Source organism: Idiotropiscis lumnitzeri, chromosome 4 (assembly GCF_059441095.1).
Source record: "Idiotropiscis lumnitzeri isolate Australia: NSW breed Sydney's pygmy pipehorse chromosome 4, RoL_Ilum_1.0, whole genome shotgun sequence".
NCBI classification, from domain to species: domain Eukaryota; kingdom Metazoa; phylum Chordata; class Actinopteri; order Syngnathiformes; family Syngnathidae; genus Idiotropiscis; species Idiotropiscis lumnitzeri.
In genome coordinates this window covers 17,654,630-17,674,069 of record NC_142394.1, presented here as the reverse complement: position 1 = coordinate 17,674,069, position 19,440 = coordinate 17,654,630, and the positions used below count along the sequence as shown (strand labels likewise).

The following is a 19,440-nucleotide window of genomic DNA, read 5'->3' as shown; positions in this document are numbered from 1 at the left end:
TTGGGAATTAATGCCACTCTGGAATATCCTCAGACGGTAAATCAAAAAGAACCTGCAGAGATGCGAGCTGTTTCTGATAGCAGAGCCATAACCTGAATTACACGGTTATGCGTGGAAAAATACAGGATTGTGTCACCATAACTCAAGGATTATTCTTCGTTTAAAGATAAGGGTCCCACACATCCAGTGAGGAGTTCAACAGTTATTCGCACTACTTGCAACAGATGTGCAATGCACGTCAAGAGAAGTCTCCTTTGATAACAGTTAGATGAAGAATCAATGTTTCAGAATTTGCAGAACTCTCAATATGTGGTCCAAAGAGGTGTCAAAGCAAGCGAAAAGGCTGATTAGCTGTAAAACAAACCCAAAATAAGCCGAAATCTGAGGAGAGCAAATCTATAATCGGGAAGGAATGCACGAGCCAGCATAGTAACACCAAAAGAGCACTCAAGACAACAAAAGTGTAAACGTGGATGATCACAGAACTCGCTTCTTAGAGGGAAACATTTCACAATAGCTAAACAAGTCCAGAATTCAGCCGAGAAACTGGGCGTATGATTGTCAAACTCTACAAAAAGAGATGCCTAAAGGGTGAACATGAGGTCAAAATCGCTAGTAACACTCAAAAACAAAAATGGTTCAACCTTGCTTCCATATGTGTGATCTCTGTCATGTAATCTTTCCATCAATCCATCTATTTCTTATATCGCTTATGCAAATTAGGGTTGTGGACGCACTGGAGCCTATACTAGCTGACTTTGAGAAGATCACTAACAAATCTCAGGGGACATTAGAGAAAAACAATCATTCACACTCACATATAACCCAAAGGGGAACTTGGAGTCTTGAATTAGCCAAAGATGCATACTTTTCCAAACAAGATCTGTGGGTTGAATGTGCTAACCATTGGCCCGCAATGCCGCCTCAAATTAAAAGAGATTAAATTTTATTGAGCATGATCATGAAAATAAGGCAGCTGCAAGTGAAGGCTGGCAAAAACTTTGGGAGGAAGAACACAGCACTTCTGTAAGACTTGAAGTAATCTTTCATGTTAAAGAATCAAAAGAATAGTTTAATTTGGAATTGTGGTTGTCTTGAGTTACTTTGGACTCTCTTAAAAGATTTTTACTACAACCTTTAAATTAGATAAGCAAATACAAAAGCCTTCTTCTAGGTGGTAACTGCCTTTCATTTTCACACAGCAAACAGATAAAAATAACTTTGAAGCCTGTTTGAAGGATGCAGGAAGCAGAGCTGTGTGGGATGATAAACGAATGTCAGGAAACTTGCTGCCTTTGAGAGCCAAATTAAAATGAATTAAATGACCACAGGGGTTTTGGCAGCTTAATGAATCGTACTAATTTAAACAAAATATTTTCATTTGAAAGAATTATGTTTTCTAGCTTTCTCTGTGCATATGTTTGTTCACATCTGCTAACACCTCAGCCTCTTTGTACCTTAACAGCGGCTCTCCCTCCACACTGATCATTTGAACTTCTCTCGCCTATTTTAAAATATTTTCCCATCTCAAGATTAATGAGCATACATTCATAATGCTTTCCAAATGAAACCAACGAACAAATAAAATTGCCTAATGCAAATGACATGTTATAAATTGCTTCAGTATGGTTAGAATATTGCTTTTGCATGATTCCGCTGTAATGGGTTCAACATATCATAAAACAAGATCATTTTCTTTGTGTGAAAGGCCATAATGCCCAAAACAGTTGTTTGCTCTCCATGCATAACATTTCTAAAAATAGCATCACGAAGCCTATCTGGTGTCCACAGCTGTTTTTTTTTTCTTCCTCTTTTTTTTTTTATTTATTTTTTTTTTATTATGAAGCGTGACAGTTAAAAGGGTGTGCAAGAAGATGACAGTAGCACTGGAACTGCAGAGGAAACATGGTCAAACACATGTTTGCTAATCTCCTACTACTCTGGTCACTTGGCCATGATCTTTACACAACTGGGAAAATGGATGATGGTCCAAAGGTAGGCTCAAGGAAAGGAAATTATATAACTCCTCACCATATCTCGTCATGTATACATTTCTTCTGTGATCTTAAAACATATGCGCTGATGATGATTAATGTTTCCTTTCAAGGAACAATCTTGGAGAAAGCAGAACCTTGATTCCATCCCTCTGGATTTGGACGTACGATTGAGAAGCCTCGACCTATCCAATAATTTCATCAGACGGCTGCACAAACTTGATCTGCCATACTTGCAGCAGCTGGACTTGAGTAGCAACCAGCTGGAGCTCATATCTGAGGGAGCTCTCAAAGACCTGGCTGTGCTTGAGAAGTTGAATCTGTCCGGAAATGAACTGAACAACAACCTGGACAGGAACAGCAAAGGCCTACAATCCGTTGGTGGACTGAACAGTTTGGACATATCACTGAACAGTTTGGGTAATGAAGCAGTGAAACTGTATCTACGAAACAAATCTTCACTTGAGCAACTTAAGATGAGTGGCAATTCTTTAACATGGCTTACACACGACCTGTTCAAAGAGAGCGAAAGCCTACGGAACATTACTATCGAGGACAATCTGATATCCAGAATTGATAGAGGAACATTTGAACCGCTCGGAAAACTACAAAAGCTTAACCTGGCTAAAAACAACCTTGCTCATATATGCGATTTTAAACTGCAGCAAATCAAATATTTAAATCTAAGTCGAAATTCTATCAAGTTCTTTGTTACCGCTGAGGATAACCACATGTACAGTCTTGAAATACTTGACCTTAGTCATAATAAACTACTTTATTTCCCAATTCTCCCCAAATTTAACCAGTTGAAATACCTTTATATGAGTCATAACGTAGTGGGCACTTTAACTTCGGAGGCATCAATGGTATCAGAGGCTAATTCGCTATATAATGAAGTCGCCACAAAGGGCAATGTTAGAATTAGAAAAAATAATCTTCACTCCACCTGGAGACGAATGCCACTGATCTTTATTGATCTCAGCTTTAACCACTTCACATCTTTTCCACTGGAAACATTAAGCCTTCTCTCAACTTTGGAAGGGCTTGATTTCAGTTTTAATTGCGTTCAAAATCTCACATGGAATGTCCGACGTGACGGTGCGTCTAAATACTACCGGCAGCTTTATTTCCCCTCCTTAAGGTACGTGAACATGCAAAGCAATGGACTAGTATCTGTTTCACCACTCTTTCTCAAGGCGCTCACACAAGTCGAGACGATAAATCTCCAAGACAACTCAGTGCAGCCTTGCGCTCCAGTGGGCCAAGTGTACAGCTCCTTATCACCACAGCAACTAAACTTCAGCTCATCCTGTGTTGCCTTTGGAAAATTAAAAACTCTCAAACATCTGAGCCTTCAAGGCAACAACATAAAGATTCTTCCGGCAAATGCATTCCAGGAAGGTTCTTTGTTGTCCCTCAACCTAGCTAGAAATTCACACATGGTCATGCAAGTTGATTCATTGGAGAACATAAAAGAAACTCTCCAGTCGTTGACTATCAGTGAATTGAACATGACCAATTCTGAACTGGTCTTGCCCTGCATGCCGAATCTAATGCATCTGAACATCTCCAACAATCGTCTAAATTTATTACCGCAGAGTTTAAATTGCTCTCCTCTGAGAGAACTCAGCATACAGAATAATGCCTTTGTGTCTTTAAACTACTCATTAATTCATGCGTTATCGGCCCACCTTCATGTTATGTATGTAAGTGGAAATGACTTCAGCTGTTGTGACAGTAATTGGCTGAGCGTCCTGAATAATTCCAGGATTCAAATGTTTGACATCACTCGCACTCGATGCTTTACCGGCGACCGCAGCATCCCACTCGAAGACTATTTGAAAAGTTCTTCCCTGCATTGTTCACTTCACTTGAAAGGTATTCACGTCGGACAAATTATTATTGTTATTTTGTTTCTAACTGTATTGATAGCAGTGTTCATTTTGTTCATTCGAAAAATGTGTTGCCTAAAAAAATCAGTCATAGTGTGACAAAACTGCACAGTTGTAATAAGATTCAAAACCAACCTGGATCGAAAAGTATTTTCAGTATGAATTGACACAGTTAAATTAGCAAGATGTATATTTTTGCATTCTGTCGGAAACACGAGTACACTGGAAGTCGACCATCCAGCTATAAACCCGCACCATCACAGATCAGAGAGAGAATAAGAATTTTGCCAAAGTTTGTCCTATTCACGACAAGCTTTGTTGACTAAGTAAGTGCAGAGCCTGCAGAAGTTACGGAGACCGCCAAGTTTCTGAAAGTTTTTTGTTCTATTTGCCTCCGGTGTTGCCCATCCACAAGTAGTGTTCATTTCATTCATGAAAACTCAATGGAAATATTTTCAGCAATGTACATTTATCACTGGTAGGATTGATGTTGAATTGATATCAGATGCTCACTCAGTGCATACTAAAGACTAAAATAAAGGAAAACAATTCATGTAGATAAAATAAACTAAACAGAGAATTAAAAACAACTGCAACTGACATTTTCATATGTCAAATTTGTGAACATGAAAATGTTCAATATCCTCTGGCAAAAAAAAAGAAAAAAAAAAGAAAAATCCTGACTAAAGCAGGACTAAATAAAAACGGGACGAGGTTGACTAAATGTGCTGAAAATTAACAAGTGCTCTAGAAACGTAACTAAAACTAAGACTACAATGGCTGATACATATCAACATTATCCACTTGGAACCACTTGGCCAAGGATTGTAAAGCAGAAATAAAGTCTGACAAATGTGAAAGCACTCACCATGTTTCTGCACTCCATCCAGGATCAACTCTTTTGAGGCCAGAGCTTCCCGTCTCAAAAAACGGTAACGAGCCAGAAAAACCTGTTGATAAATAAGAATACTGTGTCAAGTGGATATAAAGAATCAAACTAATTCAATTATACAGGTGGAGTAGCAGAAGCCTAAGCAATAGATTTGACCACTGTTGCAATGCATAGGTTGTCTAGCTAGTCATCACTTGTTATGACCGTTAAAGCTGAGGGCTTCATTGTTTGTTTTTTGGTTAGTTTTTTTTTTTTAATATTTCACAGTGATTGACTTCTTTTTACAATGGTGTGACGGTTACGAATTGCAATGCCTCACCCGAGAATTATGACTTCCCTAATCAGCATTGTTTTGTTTTTGTTTTTCCCATTGGATGACCCTTTGATTCACATCTGGTAAACTTGACTGGTAAAAATGTTCAAATGTTTGTTTTAACGGTTAATAAACATTTTATGGCTACAGTTTGAACCCAGAACCGATCCCTTGTATTTCCAACCATTCATTCATTTATTTTGTGATCTGAAACCCATCCCAGCTGTCTTTGGGTGGGAGAAGGTGTTACAGCAGGGGTTTTTCAATTCTGTTCCTCAAGGGCCGGCGTCCTGCGTGTTTTCCAAATCTCCCTGCTGTAACACACCTGATTCAAATGATCAGATAATCAGCTAGGTCTGCAGAAGCTAGATAACGATCCTTTTTATTTGAATCAGGTGTGTTACACCAGGGAGAGAAGGAGAACAGGCAGGACACCGGCCCTTGAAGAACAGGGTTGAAGAGCCCTGTGTTACAACTTTGAGAGGTTGCCAGCCAATCACATTGTTTCTAATTCTATTATTCCTCATAGGAAAATTGGTCTCCATGACGAAATAAACGGTATCCAAACAAACTGACAAACTTACAGTCTGTAATAGTTTACTTTTTTGTCCAAGCAGTATAACAGTAATAACAAACAGGATGCATTTTTCAGGACTTGGGAACTGTAAATGAATTTTCCATCACAGGCCTTTAAAAAGAGAAAGTATATTTAGTACGGATACTTCCAGGTTGTATGTGTAAAAATATAGAACTACAATTTGCAATATTAAAACACCATCCTGAATTGGATTTCTTTTAATGGAAAGAGCTGATTCACCCAGTAACACAAGAGAGCAGTTCTATCACAGTTCTTGAGCATTTATTGTACACAAGTTGCCCCCTGCAGGCCATTAATAAGATTGTTAGCCACTTATTTATTGACTTAAGTCATAAGGGATTGGGTCTGTTCCTACAACAACCCCCCCCAAAAGAAACACCCTCATTGACTAATGTTGACAAAATTAGTTTGAAATCAATATGAAATGGTTCTTTGCGACCTAAAATGCCTTGCAAATTACCAGAATAGCATTTGTCCCAGAGCTCATTGAGGCCATTGGCAAAAATCATCAAATAATGTTAAAATAATGAATAAATGGAATTTTGTCTCAACCAAACCGCAAAAGAATGCATGATCCATTTGGTGAGGGATGCGCTGGTTGCAAATCAAAAGCGAACAATTTTAATATCATTTGAGATCATCTTACCATCGCAGTCAGGAAAAACAGTATAACTGTGGTAGGCAAACCCGCTCTTGTGCTTGCAGACACATGCATCTCATTTCCAATCATATTGATTTCAGTATCAATAACCAAAAAGTGCCAGTATCCTCTTGAGCAATAGAACGGCCCCACCCAAATTTGGGAATACTTAATCAGATCGCAGCCAGGCAAGTCCAAGCAAAGACAGCAGGAAAGGGATTGTATTGAATGTTGGTGTAAAATAATGGGAATGTAAGGATCAAATTGTTTTCATTATTCTGTGGTGATGATTAATGGGAGTGTGGAATTCAAATCTTATCACCTGTTTGCTTGGACTGATAAACTTGCAAAGACTTGCCATCCATGCCCAATTAAACAAAGCTAAACACTGAATAGAATCCTGAACACAAAACGGCTGCTATTTTGGGTTGTGGTGAAAACACGTGTCTATTGCTGAAATGTTGTTCCAAGCGAATGCCCGATTACTTACACTGACAAAAAACACATTATTGCTTTATATCGTACCAAGTGCATCTTATTTTTTTCTCTGGAGAAAATGAGAGCTTTCAGTTATTGTCTCGTCATATGAGTCAAAGAGAGGTGTCTGGTAAGGTTCATGGTATAAAGTATAGTTGAATGTGAGTGTGAATGGTTGTTTGTCCTGGCATTGACTTGCGACCAGGCCAGGGTGTGGCCCATCTCGTGTTAAAATCTGCTGGGTAAGCTCCAACTCACTAGTGGCTGTGATGGGGCTTTCACACTGTACTTGTTTTGCATGACGGAAACAACAGGGACGACGACAGCCTGGCTGAAGTTCGCCAAATTTGTCACTAGTTTCTCTTTTATATTTTTCTATATTTGTTATGTTGACTGTTGTTTGACTTTTCCATTTTTGTAGTACAAATGCTTAAAAACTGGCAATATAAAAATTAGGTAAAAAAAAATGTGACAATTGAATAAATGTAGTGTCATAGTTGTTCGGGTTTTCTTTTTGGGTGATTTTTTTTTTTTTGCCTTATCACGCAGCCGAAATTCGAACTCGTATTAAATGGGAGTTGTCACACACTTGCCACCATTTAAAATACTGTGCTGAATATCCCCAAATGAAGTTTAGATGTTCTAGTGAGATCTTCATGATACTTTTGTAGTCACAATATCCAGTAAAGCCATATTCTTCTGAGAGCAACCACAACAATCAGATGTATCCTTGTTTAAAGGTATCAGTCAGGAGAATGGTACAAGAGAATTTCTACAGGAAACTCAATGAACAGGGTCCTTGCCAAATGGAGAAAATACAGCACAACCGTGGCATCATCAAATGGGAAATGGTGAACTGGATATTCCTCCAAATTGATGAATAGATGAGAAGAAAACAGGCAGACAAGAGATATTTTAAAAGGTGGCCGGTGTGTACTGACAATCTTGAGATTGAACGTTTGTTTGATTCAATCTGAACACAGTCACGTTTATTGTTTACCACAATATCTTAGTTGACTATGTTCCCCTCATCACTTGAGTTATACAGGATATAGACCACATTAATGGTGAAAATGTGATATGACGTGTCTTGGCCTAGTTTTTTTCAATAGCACAAAAACCTGGCATTTCCACAGGGATGTTCACTTGTTGCCCTTCAGACAAGCGAATAACTTTATGTTTATCTAAACGGGCCCATATTTTACCTCAAATAAGCATATTTTTGAATAAGAGAAGCAAGATCAACATTTCACTCAATTAAATTCGTTTTGTTTGGTGTTCTAGCTGCCATAAAATTTTTATAGTGTAGAATATTTACCATAACTTGCATTTGTATTAGTTGGTTTTAACTACTCACAGGAGGGAATGCACGACAGCAAATAACATATTTCAGCTGCTAAGAAAAAAATAAAAAATTAAATAAATAAAATATTTAGCATGTATTTCAACCAAGCAAATGCTACACGTCGTCGAGCTAATAGCTCATAAGCAATGTTCGTGAACACGATATGTGTAGGCCATTAGAGCCTTTGATTGTCTGCAGGTGTCGATTTTGACATTTTATGTCTACCAAATATTATTTAATAGTGGCAGAGTGAAGAAAGGTAAGATTCCCTAAAACAAAACGTAAACAAATAAGCGGTGTCGGTGACGACTGGCAGCAATGTCATCTGGTTGATTTCGTCTTTTCACGCATACCTGCGAGCAGCCGACACCAGTCGGTAGCGCCTCAGCCTTCTAGTAGAGAACAGTATGAACTCCTCACCAACCATGACGCCTCAGCTACTGCAGCTTCATTCCCAATCTGCCAACAAACTACAGATTCTTTTAAAAGTTTTACTGCTCGAAGCTGCTCGGACCAAGGTGGAAAAAGAGCTTCGCGTCATCACGAACAAGGTAACGTAATGACAACACAGTGGTACAGAGTTAGCAAGCAAACAAGTGGTCGGGAGATGCCCCCCCCGCCCCGGGAAAATGACAAATATTGAAATGATTGCGTTATGAAATATAAATCTATTTGTGCTTTCATTGTGTTTCGGGAATTCTCCTTTCTTTCTTTTGTTTTTTACGTAGCCTATTTAATCTTGCTCAATCCCTCGAGCCAATTTAGGCGCATATTTGTTCGTCTGTTCATGTACAGTAGTTCGCTATATACCGTGTGTGGTAATGTCGTTTTTTGTGTTACTCAAATTTTGACTACTTTCACCAACACAATAATATCGCATAAAGCATCAGAATTGGCTCAGTTCTTCTTTTAAAAAATTCAAATGCCAAGTCGAAAACAACTGCCGGGCCCACGTAGCACCACACACCTAACTTCAAATATGGCAAAAGTACATGCTCTTCATAAAAATCGTGTTTGATCATAAATTTTCGGTGCATGTTTTAAAGATCCACTCTGCTAACCCAACAACAAAAGGTTTGAAGCAAACAACAAAGTAATATTCGAGATAATAATAATGTTTTTTCCCCAGTGCAAATGTCTCTCTTGCATAAACAATACTGTTCAAGGACAGCACAAAATTACTAAACAAGAAATCAACATTAAGGGCAAGAACAAATTTTGTATTTAAGGAGGTGAAGTGCTGCGCATTTCGAAAGTAGTTTGTATTCACCAAAGCATAGACACGGTGTCACCATGTATGTTGCTAGTAGGTATTTGTGGAGAGAAAAAAAGATGTGGCAGCGTAAACTAATCATCAAAACTGTTGTTTTACTGAAGGTTTATTATATTTATTTTATCACTAGACAAACACTAGTCAAAGTGCAGGCCGCTAACAGTTTAATTTGTCTTCTACGAAGGTATATGGAGATGTCAAGGTTTTCCTGATGTCATCTTTTTCAACAAGTGTCTACAACGATATGTCCAAGGCTTTAGATGAGAAATGTCAATTCATAGACAGGCTCGCAGTCCTACTGAAGGACTTAACATTTGGTAAGTCCATGAGGAAATCCTTCAGTATGACACATTTGTGATTTTCACAGTATTTCCTGCTGATCTTGGTTCACTTGATTACTTTCTTTCCCTGCCTTCTGATAGAGCCTAAAAATGGTCTGCAGCCTTTATGTAAAAATGGAGTAACAACAAACCTATGCCAACCATTGGGAGTCAGAGAGGTTCTGTACACAAATTCACTCACGTTTGGGCCTACGTTGCAGAACTCCATCATGACCACTTCCATAGACAAAGCAGTTCAGATGCTGAGGGCTAGACAAGGCTTTCAGTGGCTGACAGGATTCTTCACCCCAGCAGTGCAGATGGATAAAAGGCCTGTTAAAAGCTGCTCTATTGACGCGCTCCACTCGTCATTGAGGCAGAACTATGAAGGACAAGAAATAAAAATACAGCTTGAGAAGAAATGCCAACCAGTGGCCGCAATTGTTCCTGTTGACCTCATTAAGACCCCAAAAATCAACACCGAGCCAACTCAGAAGTTTATTTGGGGGGTTGAAGATGTGCATATGCAACGCAAAAAACAAACCACAAACCAGCTGCTGCACTTTCTAAAAGCGAAAGCCAAAACTGTGGAGGCACTAGAGGCCTTTTTCATCACACCGCCATCTGTGGAAACACAAAGTGAAGATTCCTCTATCAGACATGCGTCACATGAGCAGAATGATGCCAAAGCCCCAAAGACACTGCTCGCAGATACAGTAGACCACGCTCCTGTTTTCAGGCTCAAACGGGTCGAGTCAAATGGTTTTCTTACATATGCTTGCATGATTGTGACCAAGACTGAATTGTGGGATTTTGGAGATGTTGAAGCAATTGCCACGGTCGAGGAGGCCCAGGGAAAAGCCATGAACGGGTGCTCGGGCAACAAAGTCTGTCAAAGTGAAGAGTCTGAGGGAGATAAGGCATGCATGACTAAAACCATAATGCTCCCATATGAAAATTCTGAAAATGATACTCAAAAGAAGCCCCAAACTGAGTTGGCAAACATTCCCAAGTTCCAAGTTCGAAGATTCGAGGAACTCGAGGTTGTTGTGTCTCACATTGTAAGTCCAAGCAACTTCTACATCCAGCACGTTGACTCCATCACCAAGCTGCAGACGCTTTTAACTGGGTAAGTTATTTCATCTCCATCTGCTTTTTCTCAGCTTTTTACAGCCCTCGCTGATTCCGTGATCATATGTTCAGAACTTACGGGGCACTTATCCTTATTGTTCAATACTGTTCTTTGTAGATCCCCCCCCCCCTCCTACTTTTTTTTCTTTTTAATATTCCACGTGTTTCTGATTGCTATTACTTTTTTTTTTTTTTTTTTTGGGTCCTCATGTTGAAGCAGCTGGGAACCCAGTAGTTCATTTGCTGAGCAGAACAGCATTCCAGACATCGGAGCCCATGTAATCGCCCGGTTCCCTGAGCAAGAACAATGGTGCAGGGCTCAGGTGACCAAGATATGTGGTATAAGCAAAGGTGAGTCAGAGTATTTGTGTGGATGGTTTGTAGAGGTAACCACTAGGTCAGGTATGGGCAACCACTGTCGTTCTCAGTGCGGCCTGCAAGACAAGGCAAGGTAGTTTTACTTTTGGAGCACATTTCATACACAAAATAATTTAATGTGCTTCTCAGAATTAATAGACCAAGTACTTTGTTTTTTTTGTTTTGTTTTATTGTGAAGCATTTTAAGTGGCATGTTGATGTATGAAAAACACTCTACTTGATTAATTAGATCAAATGTCCGGTAGAAAATAAATCAGAACGCGCGGCATTGTGCATATTGTGGGCAGTGCACAGCCGCCTCCAAACACGAAGAAGAAGCAGTTAAACCAATGTAGAAGAAGCTGCTAAAGCGACGAAGAAAAAGCAGCTAAACCAACGAAGCATGTGTGCAGCGCAAAAGCGAGAGAGTGGAATAACTTTGTTCAAATAAATGACCAGTTGACTTGGCACATTATGTTAGTATAAAATAACTGAATTTTGGCCTTTTTTCCTCGGGGTCCCTGTTTTCAATAGTTGAAAAAATTCAATTCAATCAATGTTGACCTCCATGAAATACTTATATTGTGATATCATCTTCTGTGATATCGCCTGTCCCTAGGCTGACTTCACGTCTGTTGACATCTTATTCTACTAGTGTGCAGACTAACAGCTAATTGCTGCTAGCAAGTAGGTGTATATCATGTGAATCGGGTCCAACTTTTAAAGACGAAAGTTGTACGGTGAAGATTAAATACTGCAGAAGCCAAGCAGCCTGTGAGATAGCCCGAAGTCACCCACTCCACTTTCATCCATGTAAATTAATCAAAAGAATTATCACTTGTAAAGAAAATGCATTTACTGTAAATGCTGATGAATGCAGTAAATTGATTTTTTTCTTTCAAAAGAAAAAACAATTATTGTGGTGGTAGATTTTTAGATAATTGGAGTTACAGTCTGGCCCTGGTCAAAGTTGCCCGTCCCTGCTCTAGTTGGTAGCAGCGTCTCATTTCACTTGTCTGTTGCCTCTTGGTGGAGACTCCTTCATGTATTTCGGCTCTTTGTCACAAGATGAAGCCACTGACGGAGCCGAGGATGCGACTTCTATCAAGGTGGAGGTGAGGAGGCTGGATCACGGCGACACCGCCTGCGTGTCATTGTGTAACCTCAAGGAGCTGAGCCCAGGAATGTGCGATTTACCGCTCCAGTCAATGCAAGTCTCGATGGCAAAAGTGAGTAGCTCCTTTTTCATAATTTCAACAGCAGTATCGCCTTTGTGACGTTCCACATCCATGGACGATCATCAAAAGCGTCAAGTCTGATTTGAGGCCACATATGTGAGTCGATACGATCGACTTTATTTCTACATGTGGTTCTATCAACAGCGCTGAGGCGTAAAATTTAGGCTGCAATCACTTTTTGCGACCAACAGCGTTTCAGATGAAAGTAAATTCACTGATGCTCAATCTGCTCTGCTTTCTGTCCCACATGCTGGGGGCGGAGGCCCAGCAGGCAGAACAGCTCACAAATTGTCAGCTTCGACATCATCTCGTGATTATGACCAAAGCCTCTCCATCCACCAGATCGTTGGGTCTGTTTTTTGTTTTATATTTTTTTTTTTTTTTTTTTTTTTTTTTAACAAAGCCAAGAGAAACAGGAGTCGCTGCCTCATCCAGGAGACTTCTGAGGAGGCAGTGTCATTTATATTTATTCTCTATAGTCATCATCTTTGGCAGAAGATAAATGTGTCAATAAGTTCTTAGCAGACCACCTGGGTTTTGGCAAGAGATCCACTTTAAAAACACTCTTCATGATTAATGAACTAAATAATGTATCTCTCCATGTGTGTTTCTAATTATTTCCTCTCCTCAGGTGAGTCCGATAAATGGAACACAGTGGTCCGAGGAAGCAGTTGACTGGTTTAGAGCGATGGTGCACAACCGGACGTTCTATGCTAGAATTTACGCAGACGGGCCCAGCGTATCAGTTGAGCTTTTCTTGGAAAAGGGGAAGCTTGGCGCTATGAGGTATTTGCCTGCGAAAAGAAGCCAGTTAATCAATTAAAAGCATATGATTATCTGATTTCTAGATGAATGGAAAAGGTCATAAAGTTATCGGTATGTTGAAATCATCTAACTTTTTCCTGATGATGTGTCTATAGTATCGTGCAAAGTCTTTGTTCTAGCAGTAGTAATATAATCCACGGCTGTTTATTCTCCGAACTACATGGGAAAAAAGGAAGACAAGGAACAGCTGCTGATCACTTGTTGCTAATGTCAACTGCACGCTACTAGCCACAAATGCCGGAGACTTGTGCCATATCATAAAATGGCCCAATCCCACTTACGTGATCTATAAGATTTATGATTTTCAACTTTCTCTGCTGCTATTTTAGTGAATGCAGACTAATCATGTTGCCTTAATGTGAACAACCATTCCGCTGATCGTGCCCGGCTCGAACCGTGGCACAGATCAAAGATAATCCGGTGCACCACTAATGTAAAGAATTTCTATGGTAATACAAGTATTATACAGGTAATGTATTTTGTTGACTAAATTTTGTAACAGGCTTGTGTCATTTGTGCGTTGCAGGAGGGGGCCGTCATTGTCTTTGCGACTAGCCCAGAACGGACATGCAAAACACAGCAAACTGAAGAATATTAGTCTGGCAAAAAACAGTAAGAAATTCAACTCAGAATGCCGTTGTACTTCTGCTGGCCCTGTGCATAAAAACTGATCAGTCAGGTCAACTTCGACTAATAGCTGATGACGATTTTGATATTTTTTACCGCTATCCTGTCGGAAAGCCACTCCTAACTATGTAATTTACTGTTTAGACCGTGTTCAAGCCCAACTGAGAAAGCAGGATTCAGACTGGGAGAAGTACCTCATCTCATGCTACACTCATCGGAAAAACTAGCTGAGGGAACGTCTACAGTTTTGTATACAGTAATGCCTTAAAATTGGTTACAATGCTTTGCAGGTCTTATTGAATGGGGACTCTTCTGGGACTTTACTGTGTCGCGTATCAGCATGTGTAGTTTCTCGTCTTTCTTACTATTGTTGTTTTTGAAATGTTGTTCTGCTCTTTATTTGCAATTTAACCTTGTTAGTTTATTCTAATTTTGACTCAGGCCCAGCAGTGTCGTTATTTCAGGTTTAAGTTGAAAACTGAATTTGAGACTTATGGGTTCCATCCACTCAGGAAATTGTTCTTCCGGCAATTGTCAGATTCAAAAGCGCAACTTTGTCTGCATAATTCTTCCTCCTGAGTACCTGCACAATATTATATTCTGTTAACCAAGTCAAAATTCAGTATGTCCCACTGGTCATTTAAAAAGAAAAAAAAGGTTATGTAGACAGTATAAATTAGTTAATTCAAAATGTCAGCCGGCTGCCACACCCCTCCCACTAGACTATCATGAGTGACGCACTCGCTCACTGCATGCTGAGCAATACACTTTTTTTTCTTTGCTCGTTCAATAGCTCTACTGTTGTCAGATGTGCAATTTTTACCATTTTTTTTTATATTTAAGGGGCCAGGCATGTGGGCAGCCAGCATTGCTTTTTAGCTTTGCTCCAAAAAGCATATTTTGTAGTATAAAAACGGTGTTGTGATAAATAAATGTTCTTGCTTAAATCATTTTGTCTAACGTTGAGTGCAAAAATGTATTATCTAAAAAAATAATTAAACATGTAACGTTATGAAAATAAAGTCAATATTTTAAGTGACTGATTTCAAAATTGCCACACAATGTGCGCTGTTTCAGATCTAACATTTTGGAGCACAATATTATTGAAACACGGCAAATTTCAGAAAATCACAATATTTCAATGATATTAAAATGTCTCATTATATTATAACTACAACGCAACTATTTTAGTAACCTGCCCTTTTTTTCCCTCTTTCAGAATTGTGATTATATATTCTTGCAAGTTGCAGTACTGCAGCTTTATTCTCATAACATTTATTTTCCATGTAACTCGTAATGTGTCTTTGTAGTGTGGAGTAGGTAGTTGCTACCTAATATGGTTAGATTTTAAAAAACATTCTGACACTCACATCCGCACTTCTTCTATGAAGTGCTGTCAATTGTTGAAGAGTTTCATGCATCATTGACACGTGCAACCTGTCAGTGACGGCGGCTCAGGTCAAAGGCCTCGTTCATATTTCTGCCCCCCCCCCTTGCACAATAAATAATGAGGCATGGTTGTGTCCACACAGATTCCTTCTTAAACTCGGGGGTAGGCGGAAATCGAGGCGTTTGATGTGAAAGAGTCTTGTTGCGGCGCAATAAAGAACGCCATTGTATGCTAATGCTTCAGACAAGGCCATATGACTACTTCGGTGCAGGGCACTGGCTTGTGGTGAAGGAATGATTAGCATTTTCCCAATGCGTGGTGTTCTCAACACAACACTTTGGGTTGCTCGAAAAGAAATCATTTGAATTCACTTCATCCTGCTTTGTACACTTTGTGTGTACCATCACAGCTGAAGGTAAAATGTGTGTTCTTATCATTTGCTTGTTTGTCTTGGAAAGATCAGAACTGGTGTGGCTAAAAGCCAAAATCTCCCAGGTGACCATCTAACTTGAACTCGATTGCAACTTAATCGGAACCTTGATCATGTTTCCAAAAGTGAAATTGGTGCTTTAATGCCTTCCTCGCATACAATAGAACTCTTTCACTTCGTCTCTCTGCTTCTTTGGAGGTATTTGTTGTCAGTCTATTTGGGACTAGCTGTATGTCCGTTTGGGAGTTCAGTATTAATACAGGGTGAGCGCATCACGTGGCTCGGCAGATGTTTCTCAATTGGCTTCGACTTTATGCGTCTTATGACGTCGCTAAGCCATCGCCCCTGCTTTTATAGACCAACGCGCCACTTGGCGTTTCCTGTCGTTGTCGTGGACACTGACATCGCCATAGTCATCGGTTAGGATGGTCACCTTTGGACCGGGCACTGCTTACGCCGCTTGCACAGCCGGCTAAGCCTGGTAAAGATCTAAAGCAAATGTTACGATTTTTGATAGGTTGCTGCATGATTCATCACAAAATGTTACGTTCTCCATAAACGTGAATATTTACAATGTTTGATTTTTTTTTTTCAGCTCTGGAGTCGAAAATGAACTGGGGGTCCTTTTACGCCGTGATCAGCGGCGTAAACAGGTACTCAACAGGCATTGGACGCATTTGGCTCTCCGTCATCTTCATTTTCCGCATCCTGGTCCTGGTGGTTGCGGCGGAGAGCGTTTGGGGAGACGAGAAATCCGGCTTCACCTGCAACACCCAACAGCCCGGCTGCAACAGCGTCTGCTACGACCAGTACTTTCCCATCTCTCACATCCGTCTATGGGCGCTCCAGCTCATCCTGGTCTCCACCCCGGCGCTTCTTGTAGCCATGCATGTGGCCCATCGCCGCCACATCGAAAAGAAGATCCTAAAGCGGGCGGGCCGTAGCAGTCCGAAGGAGCTGGAGCACATCAAGAACCAGAAGTTTCTTATCACCGGAGCTCTTTGGTGGACCTACATGATCAGCATTGTCTTCCGAATCCTCTTTGAGGTTGCTTTTCTCTACATTTTCTACATGATCTACCCTGGCTTCAGAATGGTGCGCTTGGTGAAGTGCGATTCGTACCCGTGCCCCAACACCGTGGACTGTTTTGTCTCCAGGCCCACAGAGAAGACCATCTTTACTGTCTTCATGCTGGCTGTGTCTGGAGTGTGTGTGTTGCTTAACCTGGCCGAGGTGATCTACCTCATAGGCAGGGCGTGCAAACGGTTCTTGCGCCGCTCTGAGGAAGAGTCCAAAGTGGATTGGATGAGTCAAAAATTGTCCTCCTACAAGATGAGATCAATCAGCTGATAGCTGATGTTTGTTTTTTATTGTGGGATAAAAGTTTGACTTTCTCAAACTTTCTCTTCACTCTCTTCTTAAACTACTAAATAGCCTCAGAGTATGTTGCTCCGTGTTTATGCAACTGTATTATTTGCAGTGTAAAATAGTGAAAATATTTATTATCGTAAAAATTGTTTTTCAGCTCTCAGTTTTTCCTTTTATGTTTTTACTGGCTAGCGGTATTCGCATCCATGTTTGAATTAAAACCAGCTCATTCACAATTTGAATTGCTGTTATCAGTTTTCTTTGCAAGACAGTGGATAAAAAAACGGTCTCCACACCTCTGGTGCAAATGCTAAGTTTTCATGATTTAAAAAAAAATTAGACCAAGATGAATCTCTTCAAAAGTTGTTCATTCAACGATGCAGCCTTTAACCAACACAATTTAAATGTATTTTTTAATCTTCAGGAGGAGTCATAAAAATAAACAACAGAGACATGAGAGTATCTTCCTCACGTGTGTTTATGGTTGAACATTTTTGTCTTAATTCCATAAATTATGCTTGGCACTAGATCACAAAAACCTTCTGTTTGAACAGGGTCTGTAGACTTTTTAAATCAACTACTCCACTCCCCTCAAGTGTTTTTTTTTCTCTGAAAATAATCAGAGCAGGCAGGTGGGGTTAACCTTAAAATGATTTGGAAATGTCAGTCAAAGCTTTATGTGAAACCGTAGTTTCAAGACGAGAACAATGGTCAACCTTCTCTCAGTCATACAGGTATTGATGTTCATTCATATTTGAAGGTTGCAGTTGCGTAGAATTTCACTGCATAGTTTTTAAAGCAAACATATGAAAATATGCTAATGTTTGATCTTGTATTGGGTTTTTGTTATTCACTTTGTACAAAATGATTAGTGTATGTTGAGAGTACACGACATAGTTGACGCAGTGTGTGATTGTATTATGCGGAAACGGGATATAAAAATTCATGTAAAAAACAAAAAAAGGAATCAATTTGCATCTCGCAACGCTAAGTTAACCATGGCCGCGCTCTCATTTCTCTGTAAAGCACAGAAACTGTATAGACACATTGCGCCGATGGAAATTTGAAAAAACGTCGGTTGCATTATACCTATGAAAAGTGAAATGTGTTTACAAGTCTTTCTTTTATGTAGTTTAATCGTATTGGTGCAACTCATCATGCTTTTTGGTTCCATTTAAAATGCACGGAACATTTACCCGCTTGCACCAAACATGGCTGTAGCACCACACGAGCAGATGGAGACAAGCCTGGGAGCGATTTTAAAAAATCGAATCGAATGGGGGCTTGAGCGAATCATTACATACCTTGATGACACATTTGTAAAAACATATGTATCATGTATTACACCCAAAGTGTAATACTAGCACCACTTGTGATAGGCTCGCTCCCTCTAGTGGCACATAAATGAATAATGGAATTGGCATAAACTTTTCTGTTCAACCAGACCGGTGCACTTTTGAAGTCGAGTTCAGTTGTATTTAATGCTATTTACATTTTAAACGTTTTAGAACGACAGCATAGTAGAGTAGTTCATTCAAACAGAATACAGAGCAGCACTTAAGTAATTATGTAATCATGCTGCTGCAAACGTTGCGTGCATGTGCTTGTGATAGTAATGGTCCAAGTGGTGCCAACAGATGTCATACGGCACTTTTCTAATAGTGTTTTTCACGAGCTTCGTCATGACAAACAACTACTGGTGAAACCACTAATTATGCTCAGCTGCTTAGTTGAGTAGCGCTATGCTACGCTTAGAAGTGACCTTTGTTAGTTGATGCAACTTATTAAGAGGCAATATTACATTCAGTATTAGAATATGAACCTGAATTTTCTATTCCATTCAGTAAAATGGACAATATTGTGCTTTTATTTAAGATAGTCAAACGCCATTATGTATCGTTGTCGGGTAATTCCCAAGAGAAGGAACAAGCGCCCAACCGCACAAACCGACATTGCTTGACTTGATGGTTTGAACTTATTACTTTTAAGGCCACAATATTTTGATTGAGCTTCCACTTCATGTTCAAACTTAAATTATTATAACTACAACTATTATTTGCATGCATATTTAGGGTAGAACATTTTATTAGATTGGATCCATCATTTGGCCAGTTTTGGGCTGATACTTGAGATCAAAGCATCGTATGGTAGCAATGGACTCAACTCAAATCAGGTCACAATAACAGCAATTTGGCAAATGGTGAACGTTCAAAAAATTACTCTACAAGCTGTTTACTGTCAAACTGAACATAAAAAACAGAGAAATGTGTTCAACATGACAGTAAAATTCATATATCCTTCGACCTTTGCATAGAACTACTAATATTAGT

The 19,440-nt window shown here is 39.6% G+C and overlaps 2 protein-coding genes and 1 long non-coding RNA gene across 4 annotated transcripts in view; 2 read left to right on the top strand and 1 right to left on the bottom strand.

Annotated features, from left to right (window-relative positions):
* LOC148338373 (uncharacterized) overlaps positions 1–8,669 on the bottom strand; it is a 28,227-nt gene extending 19,558 nt beyond the window's left edge. The window contains exons 1-2 of the long non-coding RNA XR_015842794.1: positions 8,505–8,669; positions 4,755–4,836 (exon numbers count right to left, since the gene is read on the bottom strand). This is a non-coding gene — a long non-coding RNA (uncharacterized LOC148338373). The remainder of the gene's footprint in view (positions 1–4,754; positions 4,837–8,504) is intronic.
* LOC148338374 (transforming growth factor beta activator LRRC33-like) lies at positions 1,876–5,233 on the top strand. The gene is made up of 2 exons (XM_088292741.1): positions 1,876–1,995; positions 2,108–5,233. Exons 1-2 carry the CDS (start codon positions 1,906–1,908, stop codon positions 3,983–3,985), a joined length of 1,968 nt encoding a protein of 655 aa, XP_088148867.1. The 5' UTR covers positions 1,876–1,905; the 3' UTR covers positions 3,986–5,233.
* On the top strand, positions 8,063–17,346 carry LOC148338372 (gap junction beta-1 protein-like). Of its 2 annotated transcripts, XM_088292742.1 has the most exons (11): positions 8,063–8,410; positions 8,515–8,702; positions 9,609–9,741; positions 9,847–10,873; positions 11,096–11,226; positions 12,301–12,461; positions 13,102–13,256; positions 13,822–13,907; positions 14,067–14,178; positions 16,338–16,395; positions 16,461–16,551. In XM_088292742.1, exons 2-9 carry the CDS (start codon positions 8,559–8,561, stop codon positions 14,147–14,149), a joined length of 1,920 nt encoding a protein of 639 aa, XP_088148868.1. In that variant the 5' UTR covers positions 8,063–8,410; positions 8,515–8,558; the 3' UTR covers positions 14,150–14,178; positions 16,338–16,395; positions 16,461–16,551. The 2 variants fall into 2 exon arrangements, with proteins under 2 accessions (XP_088148868.1, XP_088148869.1); XM_088292743.1 differs by lacking the exons at positions 8,063–8,410; positions 8,515–8,702; positions 9,609–9,741; ... (4 more) ...; positions 13,822–13,907; positions 14,067–14,178 and adding an exon at positions 15,555–15,727 and having other exon boundaries at positions 16,338–17,346.
* Positions 17,347–19,440: the final 2,094 nt, after the last annotated feature.